The following is an 18,383-nucleotide window of genomic DNA, read 5'->3' as shown; positions in this document are numbered from 1 at the left end:
ATGTTGGACTTTACACGGTCATAGGTGACCTAATAAAGAATGTAAGACGTAGGTATTTTATGAAAAAGTCTATTGCTCAGGAATAATGCATCCTATAAAGTTAACTTCTTTGTTGGAGAGAGGTTAAGCAAAATAATGTAAGATGGGTAAGGTCAGATGCTATCTTGGCTTGGCTGGGGTGTATAGGGCACATTACAAAAACTTAATTGCCTTAACTTTTTGGTTACATTGCTGTAAGTATTAGGATGTTGCTGGTGCAGTGGCTTATGCCTGTAATCCCAGCATTTGTAAGACCAAAGCCAGGTGATCACTTGAGCTCAGGAGTTCAAGACCAGCCTGAGTGACATGGCGAAACCCCATCTCTACAAAAACATTCAAAAGTGAGCCAGGCATGGTGGAGAGTGTATATAGTCCCAGCTGGGAAGCTGGGAGTGTGGAAGGTGGAAGGATCGCTTGAGCCAGGGAGGTCAAGGCTGCAGTGAGCTGAAATCGTGCCACTGCACTCTAGCCTGGGTGACAGCAAGACCCTGTATCAAAAAACAAAAGTACTTTTTAAATGATTTTCTTCTTAAATTACCTTTTCCCATGATAGGCAAATGTAGTTTATATTGGTTTGCTTGTAGTCATTGGTATCTCGCCTACCATTTGCTAATAGCTGAGTTGAAGGTGCTAAAAACTCTCAGCTGTATTAATCTACTCTTGCTTTCAGAAAGTAATGTCTAAATGAAAAGCACTACTGCTTGAATAAAGAGTATCCTTAGCTAAATTCCCAGAGTAGTTTGTTGAGCTGGGGGCATGCCAGAGCTGTGTTAAATTACAAAAATGTCTGAATAAACTGATACTCAAGAGATTTTGAGATAGAGTCTCTCTTGTTGCCCAGGCTGGAGTGCAATGGCACAATCTCAGCTCACCGCAACCTCTGCCTCCTGGGTTCAAGCGATTCTCCTGCCTCAGCCTCCCAAGTAGCTGGGATTACAGGCATGTGCCACCATGCCTGGCTAATTTTGTATTTTTAGTAGAGGCATGGTTTCTTCATGGGCAGGCTGGTCTCGAACTCCCGACCTCAGGTGATCTGCCTGCCTTAGCCTCCCAAAGTGCTGGGATTACAGGCGTGCACCACCACGCCCAGCCTGAGATTTATATATTTAAGATGTGATAAAATAGTAGTAATCAAAACTTACATGTGAAGAATAGGCTTCTACTTCTACAGAAAGGTCATTTTTACCTGCCAACCTGTGCCAAGTTGCAAGGATGCAACTGGACAAATCAGAGTCCTCTTTAGGGAAACATGATTTTATACAGAATACTAGGTGAGGGTATATAGTCAATGTCAACATTTTCCTCCATCACTATCCTATCCAAGGTGATAGAATTTTTTTTTTTCTAGTGCATGTTACATTCAGACGTCCAAGTGTTATAGGTAAAATGAGTAAGTCCTTTTGAGAACCTGAAAATGTAAACTAAAATCAATATAAGAAATATGTAGGCCGGGCGCGGTGGCTCACGCCTGTAATCCCAGCACTTTGGGAGGCCGAGGTGGGCGGATCACGAGGTCAGGAGATCGAGACCATCCTGGCTAACACGGTGAAACCCCGTCTCTACTAAATACAAAAAATTAGCCGGGCGTGGTGGCGGGCGCCTGTAGTCCCAGCTACTTGGGAGGCTGAGGCAGGAGAATGGTGTGAACCCCGGGGGACGGAGCCTGCAGTGAGCCGAGATCGCGCCGCTGCACTCCAACTGGGCGACAGCGAGACTCTGTCTCAAAAAAAAAAAAAAATATGTAAAATACAGGCTTTTGCTCATAAAAACAAAATGTTAAGATTTTGCACTGGGAAGAGTCATTTTTTGTAATAATGTTTTATTTAGGGAATTACTGGGAAAATAAAGTCATTATACCCAACTTGAATGTAAAGCTATGCTTGCTAATTTTTGGAGAATAAAATGTCTGGGCTAAATGTTGGCTTTTAATAAAGTGGAGCTGCCGATTGTCATTACCCTTGGGTCTTAGGTAACCTGGGACCCAGAAGAAGCTAGAAATAAACACTACCTGTTCTCACTACAGCAAGTTTAGCTTTACTCAGGAAGACAATTTGACCACTGGGAAAGCATTTTATTAAAACGTTTGTTTCTATTGGCCCAAAGGATAATGCATGCATCAGTAGGCTTCTCAGTGCTTACAGGTGGTGTTTTGGCAAAAACTGAGTGGAGGGATTTTTTTTAACTCTTCTACAACCTAGCTGTATTGTTTGCAGATTTGAATGTATTCACTTAATATATTAAATGTTTAATATTAAATATCGATTAACTTAAAATGTTTAGTTTTTTTATTTTTTTGAGACGGAGTCTCCCTCTGTCACCCAGGCTGGAATGCAGTGGCACAATCTCGGCTCGCTACAACCTCTGCTTCCCGGGTTCAAGCGATTCTCCTGCCTCAGCCTCCCCAGTAGCTGGGACTTCAGGCCCAGTAGAGACAGGGTTTCACCATGTTAGCCAGGATGGTCTCCATCTCCTGACCTCGTGATTTGCCCGCCTCGGCCTCCCAAAGTGCTGGGATTACAGGCGTGAGTCACCGCGCCCGGCCAAAATATTTAAAGACAGTATGACAGGAGAGTGGGGTTGGCCTGACACGTAGACCAGCCTCCTGGGTTCGCAGAGGGTGCATTTGGTCTTCTGCTCTCACTGCCCCACCCCATGGGGGAAAGAGGTGCATCTCCATTTTTAAATTCCTCCTTTGAGCTATAGTGGCAAACTCAGCAACTAAGTAGATCCCAAGCCTGGTAGTTTCTTTTTTCTTCTGGGCCTTGAGAGCTCATGTCCCCGCACCTGGAATCTTTCAAGGATGTCCGGGCCATCCGGGAATTACTGCGTGTGCACACACACAAAAACACGCCCCTAACACCAGAGGCTGGCTGTATGATTCTGTTTTCGAGCCTACTGTATTCACCTGTCTGCCCGTCAGCTACTTCTAGTAGCGTCAAAGGGCCTCACCCAGAGACTACAGACCCCCCGGTGGAGAAGTGTACTAGGCCGTGTCTGCAGCTGGAGCCCTCGGCCTGAAATGTTCTGGCTTTAGCAAAGCGGCGACAGTTTCCAACCCCAGTCCCCGAGGAGGGATGTCAGCCCTGGGCTCCTGTGAGCGCTGCAGATTCGTCCCAGGAAAGGGTGACGGGGGTCGCTGCTCCGGGATTACCAGCTAAATACCCGTATTACCATCCTCAGCACGCACTGGGAGACGCAGCTCAAGTCCGCTCCCCTTCTTGCACCCTCATATATATTTGGTGCAAAATGGAGAACCTTTTCCCCTACGTTTGTGTAAAAATATATGTAAATAAAGCTTTAAAATAGTGTTACCGACCCCTTTTTCCACTCGCAGTAAGATTGACTATATATGCTGATAATTCCAGAAAAATCTCGACTCTTCCTTGAGTAGTCTGGAGCTAGCAGGTGCAAGTTTAGAAACAATAACTCATCACTGAGGGAGGCACTGAAAATTTTGTAACTGTTAACTGGAATCTAAATTTCCATGTGAATGGGCTGTCTCTGGTCCCGTGTCAAGAGACTAATTTTTCCAGAAGCCTGAAAATATGCTTTTATGATGTCGGGAGTCTCAAACGTAAAAACGGACTCCTAACCCTCTGGATGTTTCGGATGAACTCTCAACTGTCCACCAGCTCCCCCTACACGTGGCTCCTCAGAAAGCGTGGAAAACGGAAAAATGAAAAGAGAAACTGCCAGGACTTAAGATGTCTGCTTAAAGACCCCCTCGAACTGCAGTGAAGGGTCTACCCGCTTCCAAAATGTCCACCCGCAGTCCTGACGTCACCGGATCGGCTCCATCAAGCCAGAAAACGAGAGTGCGCTCCAATCAGGGCTCAGTCCCCGCCCTTGGCTTGCGTCACTTCCGGTGGTGCAGCAGCCATTTTGTCAGTCGCCAGCGGATCCCGCGCGCTGGAGAAGTGCAGTTCCCCCTCGTTACCAACTCGCCCGTTTTTCCTTCGGACTAAGGGAGCCGTCGAAGAGCGCTCGCCAAAGTCGCAGCCGTTTCTCCCTACGGTGTCGCCGCTCCTCCTGCAGCCGCCCGTAGGTAGTGGGCCGTTTTCCTCACCTGTCCCTGACAGGCGCCCTCAGGGAGCCGCGGTCCGCGATGTCAAGCGAGGAAAGCTACCGGGCCATCCTGCGTTACCTGACGAACGAGCGCGAGCCGTACGCGCCGGGCACCGAGGGCAATGTCAAGCGTAAAATCCGAAAAGCTGCCGCCTGCTACGTCGTGCGCGGCGGGACTCTGTATTACCAGCGGCGGCAGCGGCACCGCAAGACCTTCGCGGAGCTGGAGGTGGTGCTGCAGCCGGAGCGACGCCGGGACCTCATCGAGGCGGCGCACCTGGGTCCCGGCGGCACTCACCACACCCGGCATCAGACCTGGCACTACCTGTCGAAGACGTACTGGTGGCGAGGTGAGACCTGGCCCGCGGCGAGGGGGCGGGCTGGCGACTCGTTGCCTGGGCAAGGCTCGCTGGCGAGGCCTATTTGCGCACCCACGAGTCGGAGGGTCTCGGACGCCTCTGGGCGGCGGAGCTGCTGCCAGGCGGAGCCGAGAGGGTGGGGGACGCGAAAGGAGCCGCACTTCCCACAGGAAGGAGGCCGGCGAAGCTGGGGGCGGGCCCTGGCCCTGGGTGGGACCAAGGGGGCTTCCCCGGAGGCCGGGCCAGCCGCGGGGAGGGGCCGGACGCCTGGGCTGCGCCAGGTCCGCCTCCTTGGGCGGTCCCTTGAGGCTGAGGCCCCGGCCCTCTGGAGGTGGCGTTTGGCTCGCGGCAGTGGAGGCTGCGGGGTGCACGTTTTCGACTGTGCTGACGTTTGGAGGGAGGGACGAGTCACCCGAAGCCGGGTCTCCCGTTTCTTTAGTGCTGCGCTTGGGTTTTGGCGAGCGAGTATGAGCTGCTCTGGACACATTCGCTAGTGTTCCTCAAATTTTGCCGCTGCTGCGTAAATAAGGAATAATACAATTATTTGCAGAAGTGATAAGGAGTGATTGAGAAATCGCCTTGAGCGTTTTTTTTTTTTTTTAAGAACAAGAAGTAAATGTAAAACAGATCAGTTACTGCTTTTGTTGTTTGGTTTTGCGGGGGCGGGGTGTTTGAGTAGACACGGGTCTCGCCTCGTTCCCCAAGCTGGTCTCCATCTGGCCTCAAGCCATCCTCCCGCCTCGGCCTCCCTAAGTGTTGGGATTTCAGGGATGAGCCACGGCACCCAGCATGATATTCGTAACTCTGAATGTTTTAATAATCTTTCCCCTAATGATGTGAAAAACGCGTTTGGGAACTGTGTAGCATTGTATATACGCAGAAAAGGTACGATTACTGTGACTTTTTGATTGTCAAAAAATACAGCTCTGAAGTTACTTGACTCCTTGGGAACCAGTTGTAGGGGAGGAGAGCAAGTGTCCTTGGCTTCTTAACCATCTTCACTCTCCACAGTTAATGAATATTCAAACTGTCAGAATTAGTTAATAGTTTATAGTCCCATTTAAGAAAGTTTGTTAGGAACAGTGCTGTCACTCTCCATATGGCTACAGAAAAGTTATTTCATTCAAGTTTTGGTTACTTCGTCTGTGAATAATGAAATTACTGAATAGTTTCTAAAGTTCCTCTCGGTTTATAAACATCATCAAGTTTATTCGTTTACGAACTATTGGATAGTCAAACTCTTCCATTTATTTTCCACTTTAAACCAATATCTGAATTAAATTCCTATAAGGACAGACAAATGCAAAAATTAAATTATGAGGTAATGAAGTAATCAGTGCATTTTGTTTGGATGGGTTTGGGTAGACATTAGTTTGTTGAACAAATGTCTCAGATTTAATACTTCAGGATTTGTTAAAGATGATAATTGTAACTATAGGTAACATTGATCAAGCTTGTATATGCAGGATGTAGTCGTTAGCCCTTGACATTTATTTAACCTTCATAAAACCTTAATACTTATCTCCCTTTTTTGGAGACCGAGTGTAGGGGGTCTTGCTTGGTGCAGTGACACGATCACAGCTCACTGTAGCCTCGACCTCCTAGGCTCAGATGATCCTCCCTTTTCAGCCTCTATCTGTTTTACAGATGAAAAAACTGAAAGCACTAGGATATTAAATAACACAACAAAAGTCACACAGCTGACGTTTGTGATCTCACACTTTTCTTAACCCAGTGTTATGTGGTATTTTGTGTTCAGAATTTTCCTTTTTCTAAGTTCATTATCTGTGAGTGATTATAATCCAGTTGTTTTTTTTTTAATTTTTAGTGTGCAGTGTCTTAAAAGGCAAAAACCTGAGACGATGTTTATTTATTTATTTATTTATTTTATTTATTTATTGAGACAGAGTCACTCTGTTGCCCAGGCTGGAGTGCAGTGGCGCGATATCGGCTCACTGCAGCCTTCGCCTCCCGGGTTCAAGCGATTCTGGTGCCTCAGTCTCCAGAGTAGCTGGAATTACACCATGCCCAGCTAATTTTTCTATTTTTAGTAGCGACGGGGTTTCACCATGTTGGCCAGGCTGGGCTCGAACTCCTGAGCTCAGGTGATCTGCTCACCTCGACCTCCCAAAGTGCTGGGATTACAGGTGTAAGCCACAGTGCCCGGCCAATACAACCTCTTTTGGTCTCTAAATCTACACTCATATAAATGCTTTTTTGATAAAGTTATATTTAACTCGAACCCATTGTTCCTTTCTTTCTTTTCTTCTCTTTTTTTCTTTGAGACAGAGTCTTGTTCTGTCACCCAGGCGCGTGCCTCCACACCTAGCTAATTTTTGTGTTTTGCTCTGTTGGCCAGGCTTGTCTCGAACTTCTTACCTCAAATGATCCGTCCACCTCAGCCTCCCAAAGTGCGTGAGCCACGCCCCAAGCCCCATTGTTTATGTTCTGCAAAAAAAAAAAAGTCTCTGTGAATCCATAAATTTGACAAATTCCTAGGTTAAACAGGTTTCTTCACCGTAGAAGTCAGAGGTTCTAATAATGTCAATTGCATATAGCTAAAATTTTTCTGAATTTATGACTTCAGTGTATACTTTTATAATCAGTGTGGGACATAATACAATTTGGAAAATATTGCTTGAATACTATTTGAAGATTGAAAGTATAAGGAACTTGGTGGCCAGGCAAGGTGGCTCATGCCCGTCATCCCAGCACTTCCGGGGGCCAAGGCGGGCAGATCACTTGAGGTCAAGAGTTTGAGACCAGCCTGGCAAAAATAGTGAAACCCCATCTCTACTAAAAATACAAAAAATTAGCCGGGTGTTGTGGCGGGCGCCTGTAATCCCAGCTACTCGGGAGGCTGAGGTGGGAGTATCACTTGAACCCAGGAGACGGAGGTTGCAGTGAGCCGAGATCCCACCACTGCACTCCAGCCTGGGCAACAGAGAGAGACTCCATTTCAAAAAAAAAAAAAAAAGTTTAAGGAGCTTTGTATAATTCGACATTTTAAAACACTTTTCAGGAATATTCTCTATACCGCTATCATTTTACCTCATAACCTTTTCATTTGTACTTATTTGAAGATTTGGGGGTAACTTTCTGCCCTAGGAATGGACAGGCGTGCTCTTGTGTAAGTAGAATAATATACCAAAAATCCCATGACTTCTGGAGGCCTAGCTCTGCCATTTTACTAGATGTGACTTTGGACAAGCTACATACCTCTTAGGGCTTTATTTTCCTTTTGTATAGAATGGGAATTAATTGTTCTCTTACAAGGATGATAGTGGGATGTGTGTACATATACATAAAGCCTTGTCCCTGCCTCCTCACCCCTACCCTAGCATGCTGGGAGCTGGAAGTTGAAATTCAAAATCTTTTGTGAGTGGCTTGTATATAATCAACTTTTGTTAGATTGTGTATGCTATTTCACACAACCCTAAAATCTCATAACTTTCAAAAACAAAAGATTTATTTTAAACTTTCATTACAAGTTTTGTAGTAGTCCTGTTCCAGGCTACAGATTGGTTTCAGCTTTTTTCATCTGAAATTCAGGTTTAAGAACAACATCCCTCTGGGACATTGCTGTTCTTTGTGAGAGGGGACAAAGATCAGAGAACTGGTGCAAAATACTCAGTACCTCTTAAGGTTCTGTTCAGATACGGTACACATCACATGTGTGCAAATCAAATCACACGGTCAAGCCTAATGTCACTGGGGTGGAGAAGTATTAGCTTGAGCCATATTAAATTGTTAATTTGTTTGGTTTTGTTTTGAGACAGAGTCTTGCTCTGTTGCCCAGGCTGGAGTGCAGTGGCACAATCTCAGCTCACTGCAACCTCCGCCTCCCGGGTTATAAGTGAGTCTCCTGCCTCAGCCTCCAGAGTAGCTGGGATTACAGGCGTGCGCCATCATGCCCTAAATTGTTAATTTGTGTAGGTCAAAAACAGGTGAATATTGGCAGTTTCATATAGTTCCTCTTGCGTGAAAACATTGCAACTCACATGAAAATGGGTGGAGCTATATAGTCATCTTATGATTAGAGAAACAAATAACTGGGAATAAATAAATAAATTACCTCAGCAGGAGAACATCATTTATAACTTTATATTTTTTGAGAAAAAAGTATATTTTACATTCTAATAAACTCTACATATTTTATGGGATATGAATGTCTGCACATATGTACTGAAACATGTTAATGTGCACAGACTAAATAATATATTCTGTTTTCAGTTAACAGTATTAAATTTGACTTGTCAATATTTTCATTGTAGGTATATTGAAGCAAGTCAAAGATTACATTAAACAGTGTAGCAAATGCCAGGAGAAACTAGATCGATCCCGTCCAATATCAGATGTTTCAGAAATGTTGGAAGAATTGGGACTAGACCTTGAATCTGGAGAAGAAAGTAATGAATCGGAAGATGACCTGAGCAACTTTACTTCATCTCCAACTACAGCATCCAAGCCTGCAAAAAAGAAGCCAGTATCCAAACATGAACTTGTGTTTGTAAGTGGTACTCTCCAGTCAGCTTTAAGATTTGTAACTAGTGTACTAGTATTTGCAGCCTTGGTGACTTATTTTTCTCAAACCACTAAGACTGCTTATTGAATAAGACAAAATGGCAATGTACCGTGTTGTTATATAAGCTGAACTGCCTCTTCATTTATCATAAATGTTCCTGTTATTTTTTCAGAATGAACTTATTAATAATTACCTGTTGGTTTGTTGTTAATTATCCTCCCTCCCTTCTTTTGTGATGATATATTGGTACAAGTAGACAGATTTACATTTCTGGAAGCAGTCTCTGAGTTTACGCCCCAAGGTAAAATTAATCTGGCCAGGTCTTTGTTTTTCACCTGCATCAGTTTCATACATCATCATATTTCTGATTAGTAAGAAGAGGCAGCCAGATACAGATTTTCATTAGGTGAGGTAGAATGAACATGGCAGAAAATAGGATAGGACAACATATCTTTTTATTTAAATACATAGGTAACAAAGAAAATATCAAATTATTCATACCTGGTAAAAGGTAATATGTAATGTGTCTTGTTTTAAAGCTTGTTAAGGGTAAAAAATACAGGTAATATATTACTCCTGCTCTCAAACTTATTTTGACAGGTTGACACCAAAGGAGTGGTAAAACGTTCTTCTCCAAAACATTGTCAGGCTGTCTTAAAACAGCTGAACGAACAGAGACTTTCCAACCAGTTCTGTGATGTTACTTTGTTAATTGAAGGAGAAGAGTACAAAGCTCATAAATCTGTTTTGTCAGCAAATAGCGAGTATTTTCGAGATCTTTTTATTGAGAAAGGAGCTGTTTCCAGTCATGAGGCTGTGGTGGATCTTTCTGGTAAGGGTTTTCTATTACTCTTGCTTTTTGTTTGTAATGACATTCTAGAAGAGGGGGATATGTGTGTCTTCCACACACGGACTTTATGCCAAAGTAAGAGAAGCCCACTGACAACAGTAGACTAAGCTGTACTGAAAAGGTTCTTTTTAGCAAGATTTCTGTGGTAGAGTTATGGAAAAGGGTGTCATTTCCTTTCACTACGTCTTAAGTGAGACAATTATAGCAGAAAAAGAATTTCTAGGATTTAAACTGTTAAAAACGGTTTGAATGAAATCCATAAGTGCAACAAAATTATTACATTAAATGAATATGTTATTTAAAAATTGATTGTTTAAGTTAGGTGTGGTGGTGCACGCCTGTAGTCCCACCTACTTGGGAGGCTGGGATGTGAGGATCGCTTAAGGTCAGGAGTTCCAGGCTGTGGTGTGTCATTGTACTTGTGAATACCCACTGCTCTCCAGACTGGGCAATATAACAAGACCCTGCCTCTAAAAATAAAAAGCAAATAAAAATTGACTGTTTATGTCTTATTTTGTGGGACATGTAATTACAGAGTAATTTATAAGTCTTTTGGTTTTTAAAGATTAATCCTTAGAGTGTATTAAGTTCAATAATCAAATTATCAATATAGAAAAGTCAAAATTCCAGGTTTGTTTTTTGTTTGTATCATTATTGTAAATAAATAGTTCAACTTTCTTTTGGCTTCACTAGAATTTATATATTGGCTTATGAGTCATCAAATGAAAATTTAGGGAGAATTAAAATAGGTAGCATTATTTATACATTTTCTCATCATATAAAACTTGCTGTAACTTTTGAATTACTTAAATCACTTTGAAATATTTTTTCCTTTTTGAAACAAAAAAGTGACTTTATCCAGGTATGTAAATTCTTAATTATTTAACCACTTATCCTTTTATGCTTTATTGTTTTTAGTCCTACCTCTTCTGGGAAGATACATTTTTCCTTAGCAGTGGCTTTATGTTTATAGAAAGCAATAATAACGGCCAGGCGCAGTGGCTCCTGCCTGTAATCCCAGCACTTTGGGAGGCTGAGGCAGGCGGATCACCTGAGGTCATGGGTTCGAGACCAGCCTGATCAACATGGAGGAACCCTGTCTCTACTAAAAATGCAAAATTAGTTGGGCACGGTGGCGCATGCCTGTAATCCCAGCTACTCGGGAGGCTGAGGCAGGAGAATCGCTTGAACCTGGGAGGTGGACGTTGCGGTGAGCTGAGATCACGCCATTGCACTCCAGCCTGGGCGACAAGAGCAAAACTCCGTCTCAAAAAAAAAAAAAAAAAGCACTAATAGCTTTCTCTATATAAATAAATATTTATTAAGCATCCACTGCATACAAAGAACTAGCCTAGGCTCAGGGGGTGTACATATGAGCAAAAACTTTTTGGAGCTTAGAGTTGGCATTACATTCTAGATTAGTGGTATTTTTTTTTTTTTTCTGGGTTTAGTGACTCAAAGGAGAAAATACGTCTTACACTGAGCCATCTGAATATAAAAACCCATCACAGGTTATTCTTTTGATATGTTTGCTTTGGAATTTTTTCCCTGTATTTCATGCATCTGAAAGCATGAGTGTTGCTCTTTTCTGGTTTCTCAGCAGTTTATAGCAAATGAAATGTCTGCCTGAAAAAAACTATGGCACAGCATCCTAATATTCCAACATAATACATCATTTAGTCTTCATTCCATATGCATATTTTTGTATATTGTTCAGCAAGTATTATGTAAGCCAATCATAGGTGAAATAGGCATTATTTTAAAAATATGTTTGATTTAAATATTAAGTAGATAAGGCTGGGCACAGTGGCTCATGCCAGTAATCCCAAAGCTTTGAGGCAGGTGGATTGCTTGAGCTCAGAAGTTCGAGACCATCCCGGACAACATGGTGAAACCCTGTGGCTACCAAAATTTACAAAAATTAGCCAGGCATGGTGTCACATGCCTGTAGTCCCAGCTACTTTGGAGGCTGAGGTAGGAGGATCACTTGACCCCAGGAGGCGGAGGTTGCAGTGAGCTGAGACCACACCACTGCACTCCAGCTGGGCAACAGAGCAAGACCCTGTCTTAGCCACAAAAAAAATTTTATCTTAAGTGTGTCATTTACGGTATCTTAGTCTGCCGTACCCCTGGATTTTGAAGTCCTCACCATAATTTTTCCTTCTGTTATAATTGTCCATTTCATTTGAGAGGATATTTTTATAAAGTTTTCAAATTGTAAAAAAAAAAACAAAATTTGCCCTCTTAATGATTTTTCCCTTTTATTTATTTTCAGATAGTCCCTGAAACAGAATAGGCTGAGAGAGGCTCGCTCCTTTTATTTTTAGTTGACATGTAATAGTTGTACATATTTATGGTGTACAAAATGATATTTTGGTACATGTATACAATTAGTAATGATCAAATGAGGGTAATTAGGATATACCTATCACCTCAAACATTTACCTTTCTTTGTGTTGAAAACATTCAAAATTCTTTCAGCCCTTTTTTTTTTTTTGACAGAATCTTACTCTGTCACCCTAGGCTAGAGTGCAGTGGTGCAGTCATGGGCTCAAGCAACTTTTGGGCTCAAGCAATTTTCCTGCTTTGGCCTCCCGTGTAGGTGGGACCACAGGTGCACACCACCTTGTCCAACTAATTTTTTCATTTGTTTATAGAGATGGAGTCTCACTTTGTTGCCCAGGCTGGCCTTGAACTCCTGGACTCCTCCTGCCTCACCCTCTCAAAGCACTGATATTACAGGGGGTGAGCCACCGTGCCAGGCTTCTTGTAGCTTTTTTAACATATACCATAAACTGTTGTTAACTATATACCCTGCGGCGCTATAGAACACTAGAAGTTGTTCCTTCTATCTATCTAGCTGTAATTTTGTATCTATTAATCAACCTCCTCCTATACTCCCCTCCTGTCACCCTGCCCATCTTCTAATAACCATAGCTCTTCTCTCTACTTGTATGATCTAAGATTTTTTTTAGCTCCCCCATATGAGTGAGGACATTTGGTATTTATCTTTCTGTCCTTGACTGACTTAGCATGATGTCCTCCAGGTTTATCATGTTGCTGCAAATGACAGGATTTCATTCTTTTTTATGGCTGAATAGTATTCCATTGTGTATATTTACCACATTTTTTCCATTCATCTGTTGATGAACATGTAGGTTGATTTCATTTCTTGGCTATTGTGAGTAGTGCTGCAATGAACGTGGGGTGCAGGTATCTCTTTGATATAATTTCTTTTCTTTGGGTAGATACCCAGTAGTGGGATTGCTGGATCATATAGTAGTTATATTTTTAGTTTTTTGAGGCACTTCTATAGTGTTTTTCATCCTGGTGTACTAATTTACATTTCTACCAACAAATGGGAGGCAGAGGTTGCGGTGAGCCAAGATCACGCCATTGCACTCCAGCCTGGGCAACAAGAGCAAAACTCCGTCTCAAACAAACAAACAAAAAGAATTAGCTTTCCTAGGAATGGCTGAATTCACCATAATGATAATGTTGGTGGGGAGTCCCCTCAGTTTTTTTCAGCCTGAGTCCTAACATCTCACAGTTTAAGGCTTCTCTGTATGTTTGTTCATCCTTCATAGGTTCTTTTGCATAAAATACCACACTTTACGTACCTTGAGTCAGAACTGAAAATCACAGCAAATATGGCTCTCAATTGTGTATTTAAAAATCTCTAAGATAAGTTATTGTATGAGAAAAGCAAAGTGCAGAAAAGTATGTGTAATATGACACCTAGTGTGAGAAGGCAGAATTAGAATATTTGCCTCCGTCTAGGTGTAGTGGCTCACACCTGTAATCCAAGGACTTTGAGATGCCAAGGCAGGAGTATCCCTTCAGGCCAGGAGGTCAAGATCAGCTGAGACAACATGGGGAGACCTCCATCTCTTCAAAATATAAAAATAACCAGGTGCACGCCTGCCCTGCTACTTAGGTGGCTGAAGCAGAAGGACTGCTTGAGCCTGGGAGGTCAAGGTTACAGTGAGCTGTGATCAATCCAGTGCGCTTCAGCCTGGATGACGGAGCAAGGGCCTGTCTCAAAGTACCTAAATAAAAAAAGAAAGCCGAGTGCGGTGGCTCACGCCTGTAATCCCAGCACTTTTGGGAGGCCGAGGCAGGCGTATCACAAGGTCAAGAGATGGAGACCATCCTGGCCAATATGGTGAAACCCCGTCTCTACTAAAAATACAAAAATTAGCTGGGCATGGTGGCATGTGCCTGTAGTCCCACCTACTCCGGAGGCTGAGACAGGAGAATTGCTTGAACCTGGGAGTTGGGAGGTTGCAGTGAGCCAAGATTTCGCCACTGCACTCTAGCCTGGCCACAGAGCAAGACTCCATCTCAAAAAATAAACAAAAATAAATAAATAAATAAAAATATTGGCTTGGCTGTATAATGAAATTCTGGAGAGCTATACAAATTCTTATTCTGGTTATGGAATTATCACTGTGTAATCTTTTTTCTGATTTTTGATTCATGTGAATATTAAGAATTAACAATGGCTTTTGAAAGTGAATCACTGAGAATTTTAGAAAAGAAACTGACCTTGTTTTCTCGCAGAAGAATGTAATACCTCATGTGTATAGTAATTATTTCATTCCTTAGACCTGGTATAGGCAAACTACAGCCCAAGGACCACTCTTCCCCTCCTTCCGCTTTTGTAAAGAAGGTTGTATTGGAACATAGCTGCGTCCATTGGTGTATATCTGCTTTCCAGCTACAGTGGCAAAGCTGAGCAGTTTTAGCAGACATCTCATGGCCTGCAATGTTTATTATCTTACTCTTAACAGAAAAATGTTGCTAACCTCTCCCTTAGGTATTGTTTTTTTACTTTACTTTTAGTCATAGAATACTTTGTTCAATCACATTTTTATATGGACCACTATTACTTGGAAGTACAGCTATATTTACTGAAGTGAGATTAGGGGACAGGTTGGTTGAACCCTGCCACTCACCTGTCTTCCTCTTTTTTTTTAACCCTCCATCCTCCAGCAGCTGTTTCTTGAGGGGAATTTGAGGAATCCCCAGGGTTCTAAGGAGTACAGTTTGAAAATGACTGCCTTACAGCAACTCTTGAGGTAGTAAGTCTGATACTATTTTTTATATTAGGTACTGAGACTTAGCTCATACAAATGAGTTAGTCAAGGTTTAATAAGAAACCAGAACAAAATGCAAATCCAGGGATGATTAGTTGCAGAACAAATGGTCATATTTGCCTTTGAATTATATTTTATATTGTCATAATTCTGTATTGTTTCATTGGTAATTGACTTTTTTGTCTTTACCTTCTTTGTATTCATACAGGTTTTTGTAAGGCCAGCTTCCTTCCTTTACTGGAATTTGCCTATACTTCTGTACTAAGTTTTGATTTCTGTAGCATGGCTGATGTAGCCATCTTAGCTCGTCATCTTTTCATGTCAGAAGTCTTAGAGATTTGTGAAAGTGTACATAAGCTAATGGAAGAGAAGCAGCTAACAGTATATAAGAAGGGAGAAGTACAAACAGTTGCATCCACCCAGGACTTACGAGTACAGAATGGAGGTACAGCACCTCCTGTTGCTAGCAGTGAGGGAACCACAACAAGTTTATCTACTGAACTGGGGGATTGTGAAATTGTACTACTGGTAAATGGAGAATTGCCAGAAGCTGAGCAGAATGGAGAGGTAGGACGACAGCCTGAGCCCCAGGTTTCTTCAGAGGCTGAATCTGCCCTGTCATCAGTAGGATGTATAGCTGATTCCCATCCTGAAATGGAGTCTGTTGATTTAATAACAAAAAACAACCAGACAGAAATAGAAACTTCAAACAACAGAGAAAATAACACAGTTTCTAATATATACCCTGAACTTTCAAAAGAGAATGTAATTAGTAGCTCGCCAGAGGATAGTGGTATGGGAAATGATATATCAGCTGAGGATATTTGTGCCGAAGACATTCCAAAACATAGGCAGAAAGTTGACCAAGCTTTAAAAGATCAGGAAAATCTAGTTGCATCAACAGCAAAGACAGACTTTGGCCCTGATGATGATACTTATAGAAGCAGGCTTCGACAACGTTCTGTTAATGAAGGGGCATATGTTCGACTACACAAGGGAATGGAGAAAAAGCTGCAGAAACGGAAAGCCGTTCCCAAGTCAGCAGTTCAACAGGTATGATGTAAGAAGGGTTGACCTTTGTAGTTTTAGCTTTAGGTTGAAAGCATTGTATTGATGAACTTATGGCTATAGTGAAAATTATTTGGGAGGTGAGATGGGTACAAGGTAGCAACTTAATGTTTTAAATGCCAGTATTAATAAGATAATGTGAATTTGAAATCTTTTTGTTAGAAATTTACAACATGACTTTAAAAAATTAAAATTGAGTAGATTTACTTAGATTGTGATTTCTATCCCTTATTAGGTGGCTCAGAAGTTAGTTCAAAGAGGAAAAAAGATGAAACAGCCAAAAAGAGATGCTAAAGAGAACACAGAAGAAGCATCTCATAAATGTGGGGAATGTGGAATGGTTTTTCAGAGACGATACGCCCTTATAATGCACAAACTGAAACATGAAAGAGCTAGAGATTACAAATGTCCAGTAAGTATTTGGAAAGCTAATTGAAGATAACTCTAATTCATAATATATAGAATCCAACTTACTGCTTGGTTATCTTTTCGCTTATATTCTATGTCTTATATGGCTATAAGAGTCATCTTCTTATTTAAATGTGCATGTCATTTACTTGCCTCCCAAAAATATTCGGTGACTTAGCCTTATCTCTGCTTCCTCTTGATACCGTAGTAAGACAATAGTAAAAAGATCATTTTAAAAATGTAACTCATGAAAAGGCAGAACAGGAAATCTTGAAACAACTAAATTCTGGATACAAATAAATAGATGGAGTAACTTATTCAGCAGATTTGAAAGGGTTCACTTCCAGGTTTTCAGTGGGGAAAGCTAAGAATCAACCCAAATTGAATTGTAGAACCACCAAAATGTCTCAGGAATTAGTAGTGCTAGCTACCTTGAAAGCAGAAGCAATTAAATCACTACCCCTGTCCCTTTAGCCAAAGATCCATCTTCTACTCCCTGGAAAGGATAAAACCATAACTCCACTGGGAAGTACTGTGTACAGTGAAGCTAAATGTACTGTATTCAAAACAGGGAAGAGTAAAAGCTTACTGAATATTAAGTTTTTTGTTTGTTTGTTTGTTTGTTTTTTTTTTGAGATGGAGTCTTGTTCTGTCACCCAGGCTAGAGTGCAGTGGCGCAATCTTGGCTCGCTGCATCCTTCATCTCCCAGGTTCAGGTGATTCTCCTGCCTCAACCTCCTGAGTAGCTGGGTCTACAGGCACGAGCCACCATGCCTGGCTAATTTTTTTGTATTTTTATATGCAGGGTTTCACCATGTTGGCCAGGCTGGTCTCAAACTCCTGAGCTCAAATGATCCACCTGTCTCTGCCTCCCCAAGGTATGGGATACCAGGCGTGAGCTACCACACCCGGCCTTTCTTTACTCAAGTCCCAGGATATAGGCATCTAGACCCCACCATCTCAGAGACGAAAAATCCGAAGCCCAATAACAAAAGACAGCTACTGACAAAAGCTCATGGTTGACAACAATCCCCTCCCCATTTACATGGAAATTCCAGTGAATTTTTTAATGTCTTATTCTGAAATATGAACAGATATTAGGGATTATTGACTCATGACAAAAGATTTCAAGAAAAACAACTTTGGCTGGGCGCAGTGGCTCACACCTATAATCGTAACATTTTGGGAGGCCAAGGCAGGCAGATTGCTTGAGCTCAAGATTTCAAGACCAGCCTGGGCAACATGGTGAAACCCTGTCTCTACAAAAATATAAAAATTGGCTGGGTGCGGTGGCTCACACCTGTAATCCCAGCACTTTGGGAGGCTGAGGTGGGCAGATCACGAGGTCAGGAGATCGAGACTATCCTGACTAACATGGTGAAACCCGTCTCTACTAAAAGTACAAGAAATTAGCCAGGCATGGTGGCGAGCACCTGTAGTTCCAGCTACTTGGGAGGCTGAGGCAGGACAATGGCTTGAACCCGGGAGGCGGAGCTTTCAGTGAGCTGAGATTGTGCCACTGCACTCCAGCCTGGGCAACAGAGCGAGACTCCGTCTCAAAAAAAAAAAAAAAAAAAAGAAAGAAATACAAAAATTAACTGGGCATGGTGGCACACACCTGTAGTCCCAGCTATTTTTGGGGGGCTAAGGCAGAAGGATGGCTTGAACCCAGAAGGTCAAGGCTACAGGGAGCCAAGATTGCCCTACTGCACTCCAGCCTGCATGACAAAGTGAGACCCTGTCTCCAAAAAAAAAAAAAAAAAAAAAAAAAAGACAATTTTGAGGAATCCAAGACTAGCGAGAAAGTAAAACTACTAAAAAGAAAAAAACTTCAGAACATATGATTTATATAAGAGATAAATGAAAAAATTACGTTTACAAAACAACCAGGTACTGTGGGGTTTTTTTGTTTGTTTGTTTTTGTTTTTCTGGAGACGGAGTTTTGTTCTTGTTGCCCAGGCTGGAGTGCA

At 42.2% G+C, this 18,383-nt stretch overlaps 1 protein-coding gene across 1 annotated transcript in view; it reads left to right on the top strand.

Annotated features, from left to right (window-relative positions):
• Nucleotides 1-53: 53 nt before the first annotated feature.
• ZBTB11 (zinc finger and BTB domain containing 11) overlaps nucleotides 54-18,383 on the top strand; it is a 31,679-nt gene continuing 13,349 nt past the window's right edge. Inside the window, exons 1-5 of the mRNA XM_004035990.5 lie at nucleotides 54-4,454; nucleotides 8,738-8,973; nucleotides 9,589-9,820; nucleotides 15,146-15,990; nucleotides 16,241-16,417. Of these exons, the coding sequence (XP_004036038.1) occupies nucleotides 4,145-4,454; nucleotides 8,738-8,973; nucleotides 9,589-9,820; nucleotides 15,146-15,990; nucleotides 16,241-16,417 (1,800 nt within the window). The 5' untranslated portion in view covers nucleotides 54-4,144. The remainder of the gene's footprint in view (nucleotides 4,455-8,737; nucleotides 8,974-9,588; nucleotides 9,821-15,145; nucleotides 15,991-16,240; nucleotides 16,418-18,383) is intronic.

The sequence above is a fragment of the Gorilla gorilla genome, chromosome 2, assembly GCF_029281585.2.
Source record: "Gorilla gorilla gorilla isolate KB3781 chromosome 2, NHGRI_mGorGor1-v2.1_pri, whole genome shotgun sequence".
Lineage (NCBI taxonomy): Eukaryota > Metazoa > Chordata > Mammalia > Primates > Hominidae > Gorilla > Gorilla gorilla.
Note: the sequence above shows the minus strand (reverse complement) of the source record. Positions and strands in the feature narration are given on the sequence as shown.